General features: G+C 37.2%; 1 protein-coding gene across 4 annotated transcripts in view; it reads right to left on the bottom strand.

The window, feature by feature from the left end:
- Positions 1-21,975, bottom strand: part of NFATC1 (nuclear factor of activated T cells 1) — a 133,586-nt gene that overhangs the window by 53,646 nt on the left and 57,965 nt on the right. For all 4 annotated transcript variants that reach the window (XM_087707341.1, XM_087707343.1, XM_087707340.1 and 1 more), the window contains exons 4-6: positions 14,355-14,557; positions 10,287-10,459; positions 9,805-9,945 (exon numbers count right to left, since the gene is read on the bottom strand). In XM_087707341.1, coding sequence (XP_087563467.1) covers positions 9,805-9,945; positions 10,287-10,459; positions 14,355-14,557 — 517 coding nt within the window. The remainder of the gene's footprint in view (positions 1-9,804; positions 9,946-10,286; positions 10,460-14,354; positions 14,558-21,975) is intronic.

The following is a 21,975-nucleotide window of genomic DNA, read 5'->3' as shown; positions in this document are numbered from 1 at the left end:
ATTTTGTGTCCAAAAGGTAGATTTTTTCCCCCAAAAGGCAACTGGACTTGCTTGCCTTTCCTCCCCCCTTGGAAACATTTTGCTTCTCATCCAAGAATTTTCTTCAGTTCCTTAGTTTTTCACTTTACACATTTGGAAAGAAAAAACCCAAGGAAAAGTCCAGTTGCCTTTTGGAAAAGCACCTTTGGAAAGACCTGGATGATTGCGAATCTCCATAGGCATTTATATTTTTGTATTTAATTCTGTTTAAATTTGATTCAGCAACCCGGTGTCTGATGTGTTTTAAATATTGCATCAGTAGCATTGCATTTAATCAGCCTACAATTGAAGAACTAATTTGCCTACAAATGTTTCTCTTATTTAATTGGAACTGAGATTTGAATTCTGCTCTTGCCCATCTAATTCTCATGCAATAGAGCACATGTTCCAAGTCTTTTTAAAATGATTGTGGGTAAGTTATTAGGCTTCACGAGCCACAAAGACTTAGCACGCAAAGCTTGTTTAATTAGTGCCAACAATGAAGAAAAAAACTTAGCAGAGATCAGTGCTTTTGAGTTTATAGATCAGTGTTGGTATTATGAGAAGCTAGAAAGAAGCCAATCATGGTAATGGGATGATCATTAACCACACCTTTATTGGCAGCTGCCACACATATTCTTTCATCCCCACAGTATCAGTTGGCAACCCCATCAAATTGGGGCAGTGATAGTCGTTCTTAATCTCTCATGTACAGCTATGTCTGGATTCTGCCCAGCATTGCTTTAGCACCACAGATCACAGCTGCACATGTGTGAAAAGCTGCCTCTTTCCAAGGCTCTTGGCCTTACCTGGCTTCTAAATGGCAGCTGGCTCTTTTTAACTCCTCAGATCTCACTCGGTTTTAAGCTTAGTTTCCTGTCATCTCACTTGAGAACTAGCCTTTCCTTCAGGATTTAATTACAAGACTCCAGCTCATAAAGAAGTGAGATCTGAGGAGCAAGGTATCATACACACCTGCTCGGAGATACTGTAAATTCTCAAGAGATAAAAATGGCTAAATCAGCTGCTTCCCTGAATAAAATACGTTTGCAAAGCAATAGCAGAAAATAGCACCACCATATAAGAGGGTAACAATGGCCATGCAAAATTATCAGAAGAATTTTGAAGGGATTAAGTTGGGGAAGGTTTAGGTGATTCTTTACCTGAGGCTTCCTGGTTGAAATTTCCTTCAATTATCACAAATAGCAACTGTAGTTTGTCTGCCTTCTCTCTTAACTCCCATGTTATATGAAATTTCACCATTTCTAGACTACCCTCATGGGATTATGCTGAAGAAAGATCATGGATCCCCGAAAGCTCTGATTGCAAGATCAAACTCAGCTTATGTACAACTAAATTACTTGATGCGGTCATCCACTCTTAATCTAACCTACTTCACACCATCGTTGTGAAGATAACAGGGAAAAATTGAGTTTCCCCAGAGGAAAAGTGAGACTGAAATATTATATTTAAAGAGAAAAAAATTAAAAGTAGGGAAGACTTCTGTAATCCAAGCTATTTGGGTGTAGCATTTAATAGCAAAAGAAGCTAATTGTGAAATCTCATTCACAATTATATTTTGGTAAATATACCCCTTTTCTTTAGAAACAATTATTTAGCACTGCCCAATATTTCTCCAGGTCTTAAAATAGGTTCATTTAAAATCCAGATTGTACTTACCTTTTGCTTTAAAAATTATCCTTTTGTCCCAAAACTGATTAAGTAATACACATATTTAAAATAATAACTGGTCTTGACATATCTAAGAAAAGCACAGCACAATGCCCTTTAGTCTTCCAGATGCCCTGAGCTGTTCCCTTCATCATCCTCAGCTTGCAAACACTGTATTAGGAAAGGCTCCCATAGGGTGAGTAATGATCGTATTATATTATCTGTATAGAAAGCATCCCATATTATTTACTCTTTTTACATGCTACAAATTTAGGAGAACCTGAAGTCAATTTCTTACTAGTTAAGTCTGCAGAGGAGTGAATGGATTCTACAGAGCAATGATTCCATCATCTAATGAAACATCCTGTTAAAGGTATCTATTTCTGGTAAGCCAGATACCATTTTTCACCCCAGCCATGCTGGGAGGAAGACACAAATGACTTTCATCTTAATGCCATTGTCATCATCATCTCCCACGTGTTCTGAAGTATGTAATTCTCAATTTCTGGCAATTCCTTGGCAGAAGCTTTTAGGCCAGGAGTGAGTGAGTTAAACCAGAAATTGAAACAACAGCAAATGAAAAGGGTGTGGTAGACTCCGTTTGAGAGCCAGACATAGAAAACAACATTATGCATATAAAGTACATATAAAGTACGTGTTCAAGGGATTATTCTGCCACTTGGTTTATTATGTGAACTACAGCTTCACTACCAGTCTGAAACTTGATTCTTTTTGGGCCAATTGCCCCTTAAACTGTGACTGCTACTGGCAATGGAAAGACCAGTGGAAAGATCTCTGGGAACGTAAGATCTTTTACCAAATGGAGCACAGCCAAAAGTCTGCTCACTGGTCTCCACATCTCCTCTCATCAAAACAGATGCCAAATTTTCAGCCTTCTAATGCAGCAGTACAGAAGAAAATCTCTACTGTTGCTCAATCTGTATCCAAATACCATTATATTAACTGAGGGACCTCCGTTTACTTTATTTTTAAGTACATTTTAAAATCATCATCATTTTTCTAAGCCTTAGCCCATGCAATTTAAATTGTAGAAGCAAAATGCTATTTTCCTTTATTCTCTACAGAAAGTGGTACTAAAAACAGAATACAGGAATGGCATTATTCTAACCACCTACTGTCTTAATTTTCTATGAAAACTTTTGTTCTACTGAATATAATATACTACACTAGTTAAAAGCAAATAAAAAAATGTTTTGACCATGGATCTGATCCCGTAGCAGATCTTGTTCTTATTAGCATTCCATTCTAAAAAGTGGGGAGGGTTATATTTATTTGATTTATGGAATGCTCAGTTAGGTAAAATATTGATACCGAAGAAGCAAAGAAAGCAACAGAACGAAACCCAAACACTTCCCTGTGGCTGGTGAATAGCCATTTGTATGACAGAGGGCATAATAATAAATACATAAATAATACTTAACATCTTTTTTCTTTTAGTGTTGTTTCATTTTAGATTGTAAATCTGAGAATAAAGTGTCTTGTTATTATTCTGTATAAACTATTCCAGAAGTCATTCAGGCTAAAGAAAGTAGTTTAAGTACTTTAAATAAAGAGCAAAAATTCACCGGGGGCGTATTGAAAGAGAATTAATACAGTCATTCAATCAAATTGCTTCAAATTGCAAATATATTTGATATATTCGATGTACTGGTGATGTTACTTAGCCCGGTAATGAAACATCTGCAAGAAAAGAACTAAGTTCAATAAATGCTAATACAGTGCTATTTCCAAAAAGAGATGCCTTCAAAAAAGGGGGAAAAAATTTGGATCTGGAGAACTGCAAACCAGTCAATCTGGCACTGATATCTGTGATGAGTCTACAATCAATCATAAACAGATTGATCTGCACGCATTTTGAAAATTACGTGGTGATTAGTCTCCATGGATTTGTCATGAACAACTCTTGCCAGACTAATCTAATAATTAATTTTTGATTGAGTAACCCCATTGTGGGAATGCTATAGACATAATATATCTTGATTTCAGCAAAGCATTTTAAATGGTACTCCATGATATTCTGATTAGCAAACTAATTAAGTGTGGGTTGAATGGCATGACAATTACACATAGCTGGCTCGAAAACTGCACTCAAAGTGCGCTCATCAATAGTGCTTCAAACTGAAGAGAGCGATTGAGAACATGCCACAGGATTACATACTGTGTCCTCCATTCTTCAATATTTTGTCAGTGGAGGAAATGCTTATAAAATCTGCAAATGACACAAATTAGGGTAGGAAATTTTAGCAGACTCAAAATAATAAAATAAAACTCAAAATAGTCTTGGTAAAGAAATGGCCTGAAAGTAATATGCTGCAACTTAACAAAGTGCAAAGTTATTCCCTTAGGAAACAAAAAAAAATCAGATGTGGAAGTATGGGATGGAGGATACCTGGCTTGGTAGTAACATTTATGAAAAATATTTTGTAATAGTATTTCATTGAAAACACCCCATGAGTCAGCAACATGACACAACTGCAAAAAAGGCAAATGCAATTTTAGGTTGGATCAATGAGAAGAATTGCTTTCAATTCAAAAGAAGCAATAGGTTTATTCTGCTTTGGACAGATTCTGACATGAGTACAATTCTAGCGCCCCCCCCCCCTTTAAAAAAAACCCAGAAAAACTGGAATAGGTTCAGAGAAGGGCATGAACTTTGTCAAGAGACTAGAAAGTAAGTACTTTCCATTGCATGAACTGATTCTGCAAGATTGTGTTTAGTAAATGCTAGGCTAGACTACCCATAACCCACAATTTCATCCTTTTCAGTGATCCTTAAGCAGAGAATGATAAAGGGCGGGCAGAAAAGCAGAGGCAGTAACTTCCAACTTTCTGCCAGTTTCCCCATTGAATGTGCTTGTGGAAAGTTGGCAGGATGTGTTGGAAATAATGCCTCCTCCACCTTGACTGACCCATGAAACTCTTGCCACTTTGCTAGGGAGAGGGGGACAAAGGAAACTGCACAGCCACTGCTTATTCTGGCATGTCCTCAAGGGCCTTCCCCCTATAGGGAAGGTGTGCTTGCTAGTCACACCTCAGCCAGTCCTACCTCACCAGCAGGCCTCCAAGTCACTCACTCGTTTTTCCCTTGCCACCCACAACCATTAAGAAATTTCAAATTTCACCCTCAGTTCCAAAGCAGTCAATTGCTGCTTGCCTATTGGATCTTGCTTTCAACTGACTGGGTGCGTGGCCAGGGGGAAGAACTATGGTCTTCTCCCTTGTGCCATGCAATCTATGGGTTTTAGGAAAATGTAGTTGGAAGACATGTGGCACAATTTCTCTAAATGTCATTTCTACGGGAGCCATGAGTCCCAGTGTTTTGTACGTTAGCCCATCTGAGTTATCTTCATTCAATAATTGTTGCCCTATACCTTCCAATTTTGCCAACTGAAGATCACAGACACAAGAGTTTTGGTAGTTTATAGTTGTGGGTGTTTACATTAGAAAATAAATTAATTACAAGAAGCTTTCCCTCACAAATCACTCATTATTTCTTCTTAATCTACTTTAAACTAAAACAGTGAGGTAAACTGAACAATAGCACCAAATAAAAAGCCCATGGAAATCAAATTAACTGCTGAAATCATTGCTGGAAATAAAATAACATTTTAAGAAAGCTGAACCTTTAGAACAGAGCAGACACTTTCTCTTTTGCTCTCTTTACAAGTGGGAGATCAAGTTCTTGAATGCGTATTTAATATTGAATTTCATCACTGGAAAAATAGCTCCATGGACAAGCAATAAATATCTACACCATAATTCTTTCAACAACACTATAGCATGTCTCAGGAAATGACAGCATGCTTCTGAAAAAAAGCTGCGTCTCTTGCAGGATAGCAATCTTCTTCCACCACTGTCACTTAGAAATTAATTTGGTTTGAGATGAGCCTCTTTGCACACAATGTTCCTTTATTCTGATATCTATTTTAGCTAAAAAAAATAATAATTAAGCAACAAATACTATTGCCTAGTCATCCCTAGTCATTTCAAGTAAGAGACACAGAACATCATAGGTAATGTTAACGTTCCTGGATCTTAAACTTGTTTGCCAAAAAACTGTGTTCAAGGAGTTAAACTGAAAGCACGTTTCTTCTGTTGACTTCAAGTTCAAGAATGGACTTGATCGTTCTTCAGGGATTCCCTTTCATATGAGTCATTGTTAAGGCAGGCCAACCCTTCCCTTTTCTGTTTCTATGCAAGAATAATGCCATTTCTCAGGAGATCACAGCAGCTGAAAGATAGCCCAGAACGGCAGGCATAGTTCAAGACTTCAGCACAAAATAATGTCCAGTCAATTACAAATAATCAGGGTGGTCTGCATAACCAATTAGTATCATTTTTAGAAATCATATTCATTAACAATAACTACAACTTAAACACCGATACCAATTTGGCAAACGAAATAATAACTTTAAAAAGAAGTCTTTAGCAATGCCATCACTAAACTCACAAAAGAAAGAAAAGCCCGGCCTATTTGTCAAACATGTAAAGATTTTAAAAAGATGTATTAAACTGTATTATTTCCAATGCATAGCAACCTGTCCGATTAAAGAATTTTGGCTTACTTTTAATAGAAGTATTGAAATGTAGAATTACATTGTTATACATACTATAATTGGTTCATTATTTAGATTATACAACAGAAACCACAATTTTGTTTGTTTGGTTTTGGTTTACTTGAAAAGGTGAAACCAATTATTGCAGGTTAAACTATAATATGATATGATTACCTGTCAGATTATACACTAGGCCATTATATTTACTATCTGATGGAAATATTCCGTAGGAATAGTGTGATCATGATCGGGATCAAATATTCTTAATAAAAAACCTTTTGATGCAGCTATGCCACCACAACCCCATCCCCTATAGCTATGCTGGGTGGAGATTATGGGGATTGTTGTAGTCCAAACAAGATAAACATTACTGCCCTACATTGCTATTTCAGACCACTGTGTTCTTGGCATTGTTGACAAATTGGTGGGTAGCTTTAACCATCAATCAAAGAAAGAAATACAATTTGTTCTATCAAAACACTGCTCCAATGCTTTTCCTCCAATCAACCTGTTACACTCCCCAATTAAATAGATTTTCCAGAAGAATCTGGAAATGTCTAGCCACATTTTAGTCTGCTGCTTTCTGCTCTTCTTTTTCACATAACTCTCTCTTTGACTTTGTCCTCTTGGGTTGTGTTTATTCATTATCTGTTACGGGTGAAAAATAATATAAGAAAGCCTGGGGGAAGGGCATTGGTTTGCCTCCATCAGCCTGTCAGCCTACATCTCCAAATTATACTGTAGCTCCATCTGAGAGTAGTCAAGACTGCCTTACTCAGCAAAAGGCATGTCCTTCTAACATACTGCACAGTTAAGGACAGTCGGGCTACAGTGTAGTACTGCAATCAATACTGGAACTCAATGAATGCTGAGGGTGAAACGGTCCTAATTATCACAACCTTCTTTGAAGGGTTGGGAGAAGTGAAGAGTTTGAGCATTTCAGGAGACAGCTTAAAGTTCAGGGGGTTCAGCAAACAGCTGTAGAATGCCTCATTTGTGCCAGCACCACAGAAACTCTTTCCAAAACAAGAAAGCTTAAAAAAAAATGCTCCTCCCCTTTCATTCTTGCCTTCATTGACCCTGGCTTTTTATACATCCCAGTACCCCATTTATCTGCTGCCTTTTTAAGCTCCTCGTTGCCTGCCTTATCTTTACTCAACTCCCAATTTTACCAAGCAGTTTGATTCTAAAATAGCAGGCTGAGATGATCCTGAAAAGCATCAGGTGTTTTCAGATCCTTGCAAATGAAAATAGAGCCGTTCAGAAGAGGAGGAAATTCAGGTTAGAAAAAGTCAGGCACAAATTGGTGTAACTTGTCCCTGGAAATATATGTGTTTGCACTCCACTTCTAGCCACGTTTTTGGTGTAGCTTAGCCACCTTAAAGGAGTATTTAATAACAAAGTGTCCAAGATTAACCAGTGGAACAGCTTGCTTTCAGAAGTTGTAGGTGCTTCATCATAGGGAGCTTTAAAAAAGAGACTGGACAACCACTTGTCTGAAATAGCATAAGGTCTCCTGCTTGAGCAGGGAGTTGGACGAGAAGACTTCCAAGATCCCTTCCAGCTTTATTCTGATTAAAATTATAATATTTATTTTCTTTTTTATTGTTGAGAAAAAAATAATTTCTTGAGATTTACTTGCTGTCATTAATGGACTCTGCTATTTAAATAGTTTTACAGTTTTCCATAGATTAAAATAAATAAGAATAGAATAAAAAACAAAATGATATGCAGCACAAGAAACAAATCCATGCTCTCTACTTAAAAAAAGAGAATTTGAACAAAAATATTTACAGAGCCCAGGATGGAAATTCTTTCTAATCAGGAGTTTGTTTGTAGATAATCTACACAAGAAGGTGGTTTGTTATGAATTCTCCAAATATATGTTTATTAAATTATATAAAAGAATGTATAATTACATACAGAATACATAAACCATAATATAATGAACACAATCTTTATATATATGTAATATAGATATTATAAGTGATTTTGTATTCTGATGCTTTTGTTAAATCTGTTTTGCTTTCTATAATGGTTGACAAAGTTCTTCCCTCCCTCTATTACAAAAAGACACAGAGACTTTAATTTAATTCTCAGGAATAATGTTCTGTATCTCCTGCTGGCTCTCCTTATATTCCTGGCTAAGTGAAGTACTTGGTTTTTCAATTACTTTACCTTGGCAATAGAGACTTCAATTTATTCGTTAAATGCATTTTATTTGCAATAACTACCTGTGCACAAAAGATAGGCAAATTAGATTTACAATTCAATGATTTACCCACAGATATCATATTAATGGCTAGATCTCATAATCCCAGATCAAGGATTCCCAATTTGAGGTGGGATGATAGATTTAGACTGTGGAGACCACGCTGTGGGTTCTGTCACAAGATCGCTGATGCAGGGCCCATTCACACACATTTGCCAGGGTCAGAACTAGTTGAAAAGCACCCGGTAACTTATTTTTGCTCTTTTTGGGGAATGGGACAGATAAACACCCTTCCAAACAAAGCATTTGGCTACAGCTGACCATGCTCATTTTCCAGGAGGATCTTTGGGACTCCCAAAAAATTCCTGGAAAATGAAGATGGTTGGAAGCTAGATTGTTTATTCTATATCCCAAATTTCCATTCTATTAAATTAAAATAATATTTAAATCAAATTAATTCATAGTCAGGTGAATCAGGAGCCTGCTGGGTATCAAGAGAGATGTGTGAAATCATATTGATGATGCTAAGCCTCATCAAACATCATTAGTATGTAGAGGTCATTGCAGGAAGGTCACTGTGATGATAACTGAATTTACCTGTATTCATATAATATTACAATCCCCCCCAAAATCAGACACTTAGTAGTTTTGCCATCACCTGCCAACAATATAGTTTGCTGTTTAAGTAGGCCCAAAGACTAATATCTCTACAAGAGATTAAATGGATACAAATCTGGCACCAAAAATCTTAACACTCAGAAATGAACAGTTACTAATTCCTAAGCATTATCTTGCTAAACTTAAATAGTTGGTTGCCCCAAGCCATTTTTAGCAATCTCCTTCTCCCCATACTCTGCAAACAGAACCTGTTTCTTAATGAGATTCACTAAAAGTTTTGGAAAGCTGGGAAAAATGGAAAAGACAAATACTATTTATCTACTTTTTTCTATTAGTTTTTCCCCCCTCTCTGTTTATAGCTATTTCTATCCAGCAAAAGTATGTCTGGAAATCAAGAATTGAAGCTGAGCCAAATTTGTAAGGTAGACTTATTGAAATCTTCCTTTTACCCTTGTATTCAGCTACAAACGTATGTGTGTTCCTCCAGAATAATTGTATTAAGAAATTATTTTTTTTATGCATTTCACAATAGAAACACAATGAAATTTAATTCCAAGTGCACACATTCAGGATCTCTCTGATAATGTCACTCATGAAAGCGAATAACATAGTTGACCAAGCTAACAATATAGGAGAGTGTGATTAAACACTGCAGCTGTATATTTACACTGGTAACTTAAGCATAAACATTGGTCGTGTTTTAAATACCTGGAGCCTTCTCCACAAATATCACTTTAGAGTCTTGAAGAAAGTTGTGTCCGCTCAAAATTATTTTCTTCCCACCCATCACATGGTAGTTATCAATGCTCTGCTTTTCAACCAGAGGCAGTTCCTGAGCCGATCTTTGGGCTGATGGAGATTTGAAAAAAACAAAACAAATAAAATATGAATATACACTAACACATATCAGGGTTTAACATTTTTAAGTATTCCACTTTGGGCGAACTACATTTGTAACTTTTTAGTAGCATTTGGTTTGAGGAGACAGTTGCTGAGTTACTTGTACCTTAGTCCAATTTCAAGATCTCTTTGGAAGAACAGTACAGTATTTTTATTTTTGCCATCAATTATTCCCAAGAGAATTTCAATATTCTGAATACAAAGTGCTTCTTTTTCTGGCATTCAGAGTGACAGAACAACTTCCATTTTAACTCCAAACATGAACACACTGAGAAAGAAAGGATACTTACAACATTCAATAGGGTTGGAAGACGCTTGCAAAGAAAGGGTTCTCCCATTAGGTTGAGGAATATGAACACGGAAGACCAGCCGAACCCGTGTATTTTTCCTCCCAATGTCAGTTTCTCCTTTTCTTAGTTCAATGTCTGAATTTCTAAGTTTCAGTATTCCAGCACAGTCAATGCTATTCAGAAAACAACAACAGCAGACAATCCATTTAAACTGTTGCATGCGTCCAGAATGACATCTAAACAGTTGGTGTGTCTTAACTAGCTTAAAGAGAAAAAAATAACTAAAGGGCACAAGGAATTACTAAATTATTTATTTACAGAACTAAACATACAAAAAAGTATCTTTTCCGTTCCTCATTAATTTATTAAACCACTGGATCATCAGTTTTAGGCTTGGATTTTGAAAATCATGTTACATTTGCCAAATTGAAAATAAAGAATAGATACAAACCCAGGTTGTGCCTGAAATCATGTTTGCGACTCTCAGCCGAAGAAGCATTTTATAAACTGGAAATAATAGGCAAACACAAATGGCTGGTTCCAACTCAGAATTAAGAAGAAGCAAACCAGGTTTGTACAATTATAGTAGCCTTACTATTGGGTCTGGGATTCGAGGCTGATTCAGACATATTGATAAGCCAAGGTTCTCCTTCCTTCCTTCCTTTTTGCCTTATAGGACTAATACAAATGATTATTTGCTGGTACCAATGAAAGAGAAAATTTTGGTTTGCCTCGAATTAGGAAAGAAGGGAGGTAATGATTACATATCTTAGGTGGTTTATATATTTGCCCAGAAACTCCTTGAAACTCCTTCACATCATGCTTGTTATGTATATTTTTCACTCAAGGGCCTGTACTTTTAGCAATTTTATTATGTACAATTTCTATAGGTGAATCTTCCCTAATAAAAATATTTCAGGACTGTTATATGCCTGCCAGACAAGAAAAGAGAAACTAGATTTCAATAATGCAGAGGACGGCTGGCCATATGCTACGTTTATACAAATTGACTCCTTGCCATTCGGTTTGGTGGAATAAAGCCAGTCCCACAAGCAGTTTTAACTAGAATTTGGCACAGGTTTTCTGCTATAAAATATCAAGAATGGTCAGAGCTGTCTCTGTCTTGGTTTTCAGGAAAAAAAAAGAAAAGGGGAAAAATGCTCTATTTGATGAGTTGCTGCGGTAGCAAACAAGTCAGTCGGATTTGAAACACAGCCAAACATCATCACTCTTAATGGTGAATCAAGACTGCTAATGAAGTCAGGATGTTGTACAGTCTGAAGTCCTATAAGTGAGCTAGCAAGAACTTTGGTGCCAGATGGATCATGGAGCTATAATGCAATGCTGATGCTGCTATCCATTCAATTGTGCCCAATTCTTGGGTGATTCTATGGGCCCGTTCTCCACATTTTCTGATCTTGTACAACTTCTTTCAGTTGCTTTATGCTCTTGCCCACGTTGGCTTTGGTGGTATCTAGCCAACATGGTTTCTGGCAGCTTCATTTCCTTTACAGCTGCCCATATCAAGCGTAGCCATCTTCTCTGGCAATACCTTTTTTTAGCAATGTTTATTCTAAGTTGCAATTGTAACAGCAAAAACTAATTTGCACTATGGGGTTGTTACCACAATGTTAAGGCCATTTTATGTCTTAGGTGCTTGCTGCTTGCTGTCCCAGATTTAAGATATTACCACTTTTAGATAAGAGGATGAGAAACGGGCTAAGAAGAAGATACCATAGCTCATGACTAATCTTTCTTTCAAGGCTTTGATTGGTTATAACTGCAATTCCTGAGACAGATACAACCTTACAGAACCAGTATAACCATGTCTGTTAACACAGCTTTACTGATCCAAGTTATTTGGATCACACACTTCATTATTTTTGACATTCCAGCAAACTGCAGTGCTATTTATATATCATTAAATGGACACTAGGATAAATCGGTTACTGCCCAGTGAATCCTAAGAGTTTCAGGCAGTGAGATTTTGATAATGATACATAATAATTATGATTAAAAACTAATCCTTCAGCCAAGCTACAAGGAAAAACTATTTCTCTTAATATCTATTATCTTGTTTATAGCATTTAGACAGTGCGTATCTAAATGCTATCTTACACATTTTGCTTTGTAAGAGTGTCAAAATTTTGCACAAATATATTATTGCCGCTTCTAAAATGCAATCTTAGGCATATTGATTTAGAGTTATTTGCTTGCTTTATTCATTTTAAAAATTGTATGTCAATTTTCAAAACTACGTTTTCCCATTTTATTGGGTCTGATTGCTGGATAAATATGTTTCTGATTACAGCTTCCATGTGGTATCACTTTATAAGTACCCAGAGTTTTTTTTTTCTTGATCACTTTCTGTGACAATGTGCCTTGCTATTATTCCAGCTCCCTGCCCTCCAGCTCCATATGCCATTTAATATCACAAAATATTTGCAGATGTTATTTAAAATACACACTAAATACACACAAACCAATTTTTAACAATACCCGAGGGCACAATGGCAACAGAGAAAAGGAGCGAGATCTTGATTGTATAACTATCTGCCACACTGCCTTTTTTTCAAGTGAGATAATTTGGGGCTAGGAAAATTATCATAACCTATACAATTATTTATTTGAAATGTTCGTATTTACTTTCATTTTGGCTCTACTTGCACACATTTCTCTTGGGCAGAACAATCACACTTTACAAATTAAATAGATGAGTTTTTCATTCTTAACACTGTCTGAAGGTTAAAAATTCCATGACACAAGATTTTATATATATTTGTCCCAGAGGTGGGTTGCTCCTCGTTCAGCCCAGATTGGGCGAACCTGTAGTAGTGCCTCATTATAACCGAACCGGTAGCAAAAAAAATGGTAACCAACCACTGATTTGCCCTAATATTTGTGTGTCTCATTTAGTTGCAGCTTCAAAAAAATCCCAGCCTTTGGTTAATTTTTTCTTTAACAGAGACACACAACATTCAGTCTCTCTTTTCTTTGTGAGAATGCTAGCAAACTTGTTTCCTGCAGAATAGACCACGGGAATAAGGTGGTGTCAGGTTAAGAAACTAAAACAGGAGCTGAGGTAGGAGATATTTACAGCTCTGTAACTGATATACTGATTTGAAATGGCAAGGGTGTGTGTGTGTGAGAGAGAGAACAACAACCAGGGTTTATTAGTGTTGAACAAAATATTCACACATAAGTAATACTGGAGTAAAATTAGTAATGTAATTAAAAAAATCTTGACAATTAATATACAACCCTGAACCAAAACTGTGAGGGCTAATGGATAAAACATTGGAAAAATCACATGGTGTTTTATTGTTATATATGGCAACAGCAATACAACTTTTATATGCTCAGTATTAGAAAGATCCTATACTACTTACAATACAGGAATAGGTAATAAAGATGACAGAACTGGCAATGATGATTACATTAATAGCTCTTGTGAGAGAAAAAACACTGAAGAAATCAATCTATAATTGGAAGTCCTTTGTGGACTTTTTGGAGATGAGAAAAATTAAATTTTAACATATGCATTTGACGACTGATAAATTTTTAAAAGATTTTTATCCTCTTTCCTTTTTTGAGGAAAATGGACATTGTGTCACAAACTAAGCTGAATTGAAGGGAGCCGAGGTGGTGCAGTGGTTAGGGTGCAGTACTGAAGGCCACTACAGCTGACTGTTATCTGCAGTTCAGCGGTTCTAATCTCACCGGCTCAAGGTTAACTCAGCCTTCCATCCTTCCGAGGTGGGTGAAATGAGGACCCAGACTGTGGGGGCGATATGCTGACTCTGTAAACCGCTTAGAGAGGGCTGAAAGCCCTATGAAGCGGTATATAAGTGTAACTGCTATTGCTACTGCTATTGCTAAGTGTGCCTTATAGTCATTTGGAAGTCAGTCTTTATTTATATTTTTGTTCTCCTTTCTTTCTCTTCATACCTTATTGCACTTCTTCTGTTCTTACTTTTTACACCTTTTCTTTTGACTGTTAGTTTATGTTGTCTTTTATGTGTATAATTTAATAAAAGTGTAAGACAGGACATTAAAAAGGAGCCTTACATTGCTTTCATGTTGTTTTCAGGTAAAAGTGGAATTTCCAAGACTTTGGTGTTGGAAAGTATGGTTTCGTGGCTGGTTGTGGAAACAGTCTTCCCTGTGATCCGATGAACCTGGTAGAAGGCATGGGGTCGGAGCAGGCGGTCATCAGCAGTCCCGATGAAGAGCTGTAGTGTGAGTGGTTCACTTTCTAAGTAACCATGTAGCTGGAAAGAGAATATAAAGAGTTCTTGCTGAGCACCATCTATACATCCACAACTAGGAAATTATTAATGTTTTATACAAAAGGCAGTTTAATTGAAGGAGAAAACCAGTGACAGGGCTAAGTGTTAATATCTCCCCACCTATCCACATTCATTTTATCTTCTTTTTTTGTAATATAATATTGGATCAAAACAGGTAGCCCTTGACTTACAACCATTTCTTTAGTGACCATTCAAAGTTATGACAACACTGAAAAAGTGACTTAGGACCGTTATTTCACACCTACAATGATCGCAGCATCCCTATGGTCATGTGATCAAGATTCAGACATTTGGCAACTGGTTCATATTTATGACTGTTGCAGTTTCCTAGGGCCATGTGATCACTTTTTGCGAACTTCTGATAAGTAAAGTCAATGGGGAAGCTGGATTCCCTTAACAACCATGTTACTAACTTAACAACTGTAGTGATTCCTTAACAACTGTGACAAGGAAGGTTGCAAAATGGGACAAACTCACTTAACATCTGTCTTGCTTAACAATGGAATTTGTGGTCATAAGTCTTGGGACTACCTGTAGAGAGGTGCAATGAGGGTATGTCTCATTATTTTACATGACTTAAGAGTAAACCCTCAATGAAACACTCTTAAGTCATGTAAAATAATGAGACATACCCTCATTGCACCTCTCTACAGGTAGTCCCAAGACTTATGACCACAAATTCCATTGTTAAGCAAGACAGATGTTAAGTGAGTTTGTCCCATTTTGCAACCTTCCTTGTCACAGTTGTTAAGTTAGTAACATGGTTGTTAAGGGAATCCGGCTTCCCCATTGACTTTACTTATCAGAAGTTCGCAAAAAGTGATCACATGGCCCTAGGAAACTGCAACTGTAAGAGCCAAGGTGGCGCAGTGGTTAAAAGCAGCACTGCAGGCTACTGCTAGATCAGCAGGTCAGCGGTTCAAATCCCACCGGCTCAGGGTTGACTCAGCCTTCCATCCTTCCGAGGTGGGTAAAATGAGGACCCAGATTGTTGGGGGCAATATGCTGACTCTCTGTAAACCGCTTAGAGAGGCCTGAAAGGCCTATGAAGCGGTATATAAGTCTACTGCTATTGCAACAGTCATAAATATGAACCAGTTGCCAAATGTCTGAATCTTGATCACATGACCATAGGGATGCTGCGATCATTGTAAGTGTGAAATAACGGTCCTAAGTCACTTTTTCAGTGTTGTCATAACTTTGAATGGTCACTAAAGAAATGCTGCTTTAAATTGCTAGAAATGTCATAATAAGACTCTTTAATGGAAAAGACAGGAAGAAAAATCAGTTCAAAACAACAGAATCTGTATTTTATCTAGAAAAGCCCAGGTTCAGGCACTGCAGTAATTTGGTCCTCTGTTTCATCTCTCTTGCAGGGTTTCAACAAACCCACAACAAGCAGCATAATATGACAAGGAATTTGCATAAAGGAGTCTGGCAAATGCAAATAATTCTTTTAGGTATCCAAGCAATTAGATCCTACGGGGTCCAATACTGAAGACTTCTTTGCATTACCTCACTATTTTTGAAGCTGTTATTTTAAACCCCTCTCAGGGCTTTTTGCATACTGCTTATTTTGTGTATTAATCAGAGATACCATTTTAACTGAGCTTATACAGCTGTTGCTTACCTTTTTCAACTGCAACTTTAAGGAAAGAAAAAAGCACCAGCTAGATAGAACCTCCTAGTGATAACATATGGGATGCTTAAACATAACAAATGAAAACAAGAGATTGGAAGAGGCAGGGAAGAGGGAAACCACAGCTAAGTAGTTCAATCTGCACTAGTGTCTGGCTACCTCCTGGCAAGCCATATTACAGGAGCTCCTAATATGCATACAGCTGAGCTCTGCCAAAAGAAGCCTTCGGTTGCACGCAGAAGCCCATTGAAGCTGGCACAATTGGCACTATTTTCACTTACGTTCATAAAATGTCTGAGCTAGCAAAATATCACAAAAATGAAGTTACACTGAGACAAAGGCATCTACCTCCCATAAATGTATCAGCCACCTTTTGGTGGGATGGTATACGGGGGGGGAAAGAAGGCTCATGATTTTTGGAAGTGACTTCCTGGTTAATATGAAGATTGTTTAGGGCAGGGGTCTCCAACCTTGGCAACTTTAAGACTTGCGGATTTCAACTCCCAGAATTCCTCAGCCAGAAAAGCTTTTCAACTGCAACAGCCAGCAAAGCTGGCTGAGGAACTCTGGGAATTGAAGTCCACAAGTCTTAAAGTTGCCAAGGTTGGAGACTCCTGTTTTAGGGGACAAAAAAAAGCCCTAGTCTTTCTTACGTACCCACGGCTCATCTTCCATTGGTTTGGAGAGCCAGAATGCAACTAAACACTGACAACATAGAAAACCAAACAATATAACATCATCTCTGCTGGGCCTGGTAATGCCAAACATATGACTATGCCTACTTAATTCGATGGGACCTCTTCCCAGGTATGACTAGGACAGCAGCTTAGAGATGCCTTCCCCAACTAGGTGCTTACCAGAAGTCCTTGGACCGAAACTCCTCCGGTTTCTATAAGGAGGATCTAAGTTTAGGAGTTACGATCCCAGCACTTCTGCAGAATGACATCTCAAGAGGGAAACTGGCTTAAAACACAGAATGGAAGTCAATCAACAGACAAGCTTGCATTGTGTTTGGTTCTGTCTCTGGGGCTGTTGGTTTTGTCTCTGTCTCATCTGGGCTTAATAGGAAAAAGGATGGATGAGCTTTTGCCCTCTGAAGTAGGGTGATACTTCTTCCTTCCTTCCTAAAATAAAAAGTAATTCTTATTACAAGCATGATTTTCAATGTCTCTTTACCAAGACTTATTAAGTAGAAAGAGAGGGGGTTACAAATAATTCTGGCAACTGAACTATTTCCTATCTACAACCAGTACAATACATTTGAGAAGAATGTTCCTCATCTTTCTACTTTATTTTTACTGCCTTTCTGTGAACTGGTAAGTAGGTCTCCTTCCTAATTCTGAAGGAGCTTAGATAGTTGTATATAAAACCATTTTCTGAATCCTTCTCAGTCTGGCTGCTGACTATAACATTGGTATCTTCTAAAAGTATGAACTTCAGCTCCAGAAATTTACTCTTATTCATTATTAGGGTGCTCAATAACTGAACCACATTTATGACTGCTTGTAGCATTCTGCATTTTACATCAGTTTCGCCAAAAACTGACATTTGCTTCCATTGGTTTAACGATTGCCTTTAAAAAGGTTGTAAAATAATGTCGGTCATATGACTGACCTGTTTTATGATTCTCACTAATTGCAGCCTTGATGCACAGGCTCCATTAAAGTCATAGCTTGAGTATTACATGTTCATTTTTTTTTAATAAAATTGAATTGTTGTGATTCTCTTAAGGATCCTAATACTGCAGAAGCCTTGAACTGCTGATATTATCTGATTGTGCAATGAAACACCTGCAAGCAAACAACCAAGCTCAGAGAGCACCAAGAACTCCACATTTCAATCCTGAGATATTTGCTTCTATGGGAATTTTGGATGTTGCTAAAGAATTCAAGCCACAACATGTTTCAGTTGTATATGTTGCCAAGTTAACGTTATAGAAAGTCACATTCAAAACTCAATCTCTCAAGGTCTTTAAAGGAACCCACCGAAATCAAGTGCTTCAAACTCTTGTTCTCTTGTCTGCATCAAGCTTCCAAGAATACACCTTTTCCTACTGATTTCAAATGTGAGCTATTCCACAGCACCAATATCTCATTGATTCCAGATCAAAATGTAAACGCTGATCTATTTATTCATTACCAAATCTGCCTGGCAGCTTTCAAGACTGGAAATAAAGATCCCTGTTTAGTATACCTGGATTTTAAAGTTTATATGATTTCAGAGGTACAACAACATTTAGACTTCCCTCCTCAACAGGAGAATATTCATAGAAGGTCCTATTCAAAAGGATATAGTTACTAAAAGTCCACTATAATCATAATGTCATCTCAATTTGCCAATCTGAGGGGCTTTAACTTGGTATAGACACCTTCTCATTAACATCTCTGTATAAAGTATATAATGGGGATTAAGCGCGTGATCCCTCTTAAAATATATTTATCTTGAAGTAATATTCTTTTTCATAACAATAATCTCCTAGAAACTTAATGGACATTTCAACTTTTGAGTCTACTGATATTGCAACTATACAGTCAACAAATTGGCCTATTTAAAAAAAATATTAACCCAAGTATTTTATGTTTATGAAAAATTTAAATCTGTATAACTCACAGATAAAGGACAGGAAAGGTGACTTTTTCTAGTGAAAGGTACAAGCAGAGCATTAACTGTACAACTTCAATAAGCTTATTTGCTGCATAATTATCCAACCACAGGTATAGAAATATAGCAAATCAATGTCACCTTTAAAAAAAAAAGGGGGGGTAGTCTTCTGTATCAGTGTCCAAATACTGTTGCATGGAGTGTTTGTCTAATTAGGAAGGTTGCGGGATGGATAAGGGTGTGGTGAGGAGATTCCTGAACCAACATATCATTATATTGTTACATTGTCTAAATGAACCATTGGATTACGTTAAGTGGTTTCAATCCCAGAAAATGTTAGGAAACATGGGAATATGGAAGGAGACTTCCATATGGAAGGTAATGCGAAAGGTAAGTTATTTTCTTCTCTTGTCTACGAAGTGGTAACTGAAGAGCCTTTGGAATATTGGCAAATCTTTATTTGAAATGATTGAAAGAGCTGCCATTATAGGACAGAAAAGGGGGCCATTCACTCTACAAATAGCGCAGAGTTGGGGGCATGGGCAAAGTTTCATTAACCTAAGTTGTGTTACAGAGTCAATTAATTAACTGCAACTTCCACTATGACTCCAATTGGCTCTAGCTTGACCAATGACAAGACTTGTATGCTAGTACAGGGATAGGCAACTATGGCACCTTTACGATCTGTGGACTTCAACAATGACCTATGGACATCAAATACTGAGCTATGCTGGCTCAGGAATTCTGGGAGTGGAAGTTCACAGGTGTAAAGTTTTCACAGTTGCCCACTCCTGTACTAGTAGGGTTGAACATTGCTTAAATGCAGCAATCACTACATGGAGTCAATGCAAAGCTCATTAGGCATGTACAGAAAGCCTTAAACTGGTGTGCAGCTTGGGGTGGCATTTTCCCTTAGAGCTTATTTACATTAGCATGGGAAAATTGGATTTTAAGTACATGTGCACATTTTAATAACTAGACTTGTTATATTGTCCGTCTTGAAATTGTTTGTGTACCAACTGCTGAACTGCCTACATCATATAAAAACAGGTATTAATATACAGTGGGAAAATGGAAAACAGTATTATTTAAATGAATTCTTATGAACTACTTAGAAATATGGCTTGTAGCCAATCAAAATGCTGCATTAATTTAAAAAGCTTCAATAACAGACAAGTTCAATGGTTCATATCTATTCCAACTTGATATAGCCTGGGACTATAGTGGGACTTCTTTTCTACCTGTTCTCAGCAAAATTCAAGAATTCAAGTGCCACAAGAGGAGAGGAAAAAGTATCTCTTTACTACATGCAAATATTGATATCTTTCTTATGATTTGTAGAATTTCCTAGTGAGTTATGAGTCATACTGTAGTTCTATGATGTGAGGCTCAGTTTCCGATAAAGATATATAATGATGTCACATGGGAGACAGTGTCAGCTTCTGCTTTGCTGTCGCTTCAGCTGCCATGAAACGGGGAGGGAGGGCATTGTATTTGGGAGGGGTTACTCATTGTGCTGGTGGAAGTTTCTGGAGTCTACCGACTGACTGAACTACGCATGCGTGGGTGTTTCCCGCCAGGTCTAACGGCACCGACATTCCATCTTCGTGATGCCTTTTGAAGTTATCTTGCACCTGACATTTGGAAGACTTATGATTGGACTGGGTCTATGATGCCAAGGGGTGGGGAATGGGCTATTCTATATATCAACTGTTTTCGCGCCTAATTAACCAGACTTCGCTATGCATTGCCTTTAACCATTTTTAATTAGTAAAAGTACATTTGATTTCTACACATGGAGTCTCATGGTCATTCTTTCCTAATTAACTAATGGAGAGGAGCTGACAGACAGACTCTTGACAAATTTTAAAAAGAGTGTCTGATAAATAAAAAAAACACCTATTTTTACCCATTTCTGTATTGTATTTTAATTGGAGGAACACCAGATGATTCAAAATTAATTAAACAATATCATTACTTGTTATTGCTAAGGGTAAGCATTCTACCTTCATCACACCGGGTAGTGATGGCAAAAGACTGGAAAATAGACAAATATCAATAGATGTGTTTAGTTACCATTTTAGAACTACGGCATAGACCAGGGGTGTCAAACTCAATACAATGCATCCATGGCTGTTCTTATTCCAGTTCAGAGTCCAAGTGATGAGCAGGATTCTTGCTCATATACAGCAAGTGCTACTTGCTCTGAACGTCTGGCGCTCCCTTTGTGTAGCAAAGCAGAAAATTGGCCTGTTAGTTTTTCAGCTCTGACTAGGAAGCCTGTGATCAGTGTAAGAGTTTGTATTTCTCTGACATTTATTGCCACACATCTTCTCCTTCCCTTTGTTTTTAATTTGAAAACAGATCTTGCAATTCTTTAGGCTACTTATTCAAGCCAGATGTTTGCTGATAAATGTATTATGTGCTTAGTTAGCCACTTACATCAGGCCGAGAAGCAGGCCCAGAAAAAGAATTAAACTGTTTTCAAAACCACCTACTTACGTGTCACAATATAAAAACTTGTTCTCACTACAAACATATCAAACACTGATCTCAAAATGCATTTACACTTGACAGTAGCCTGGGAAAAGCATATAGATCCATTTTTCCCACCCCCCACCCCAAATTTGCCGAATCTAAACTCACATTATTTGCACTCAACATGGCCAATGTGAGAGATACCATTTTCTTTCTTTCTTTCTTTCTTTCTTTCTTTCTTTCTTTCTTTCTTTCTTTCTTTCTTTCTTTCTTTCTTCTCTCTCTTTCTTTCCTTTCTCTTTCCTTCCTTCCTTCCTTTTTTCTAGCTCCATTGACTGCATAATATTTTCTATGTTGTATTACACAGCTACTACCGTACTACGTATAAAATAAAACATGATATAGGAATTAATATTTTAAAAGAACACAATTATGTGCTTAATTTTAGACTACATACCCATTTCCATTACTAGGATAGATCTAGTGGCATAATGTTTTTAAAGTAGGAAGCCATCGTTTTCGGATAGGTTTGGTTACGAAGTCCACTGTCCAAGAAAGATTTCTAACTTGTTAAATTATTTCCTATCACACTTTACAGAAATAAGTGTCCCTCTCCTCTCCTGTTAAGCACATAAAACTTCAAAATGGAACAGTTATAATA

The sequence above is a fragment of the Thamnophis sirtalis genome, unplaced genomic scaffold, assembly GCF_051295495.1.
Source record: "Thamnophis sirtalis isolate CommonGarterSnake01/CBP01778 unplaced genomic scaffold, rThaSir2_p1.2 scaffold_2, whole genome shotgun sequence".
Classification (NCBI taxonomy): Eukaryota; Metazoa; Chordata; class Lepidosauria; order Squamata; family Natricidae; genus Thamnophis; species Thamnophis sirtalis.
The sequence above is the reverse complement of the archived record's forward strand: the minus strand, read 5'-3'. Positions and strand labels throughout refer to the sequence as shown.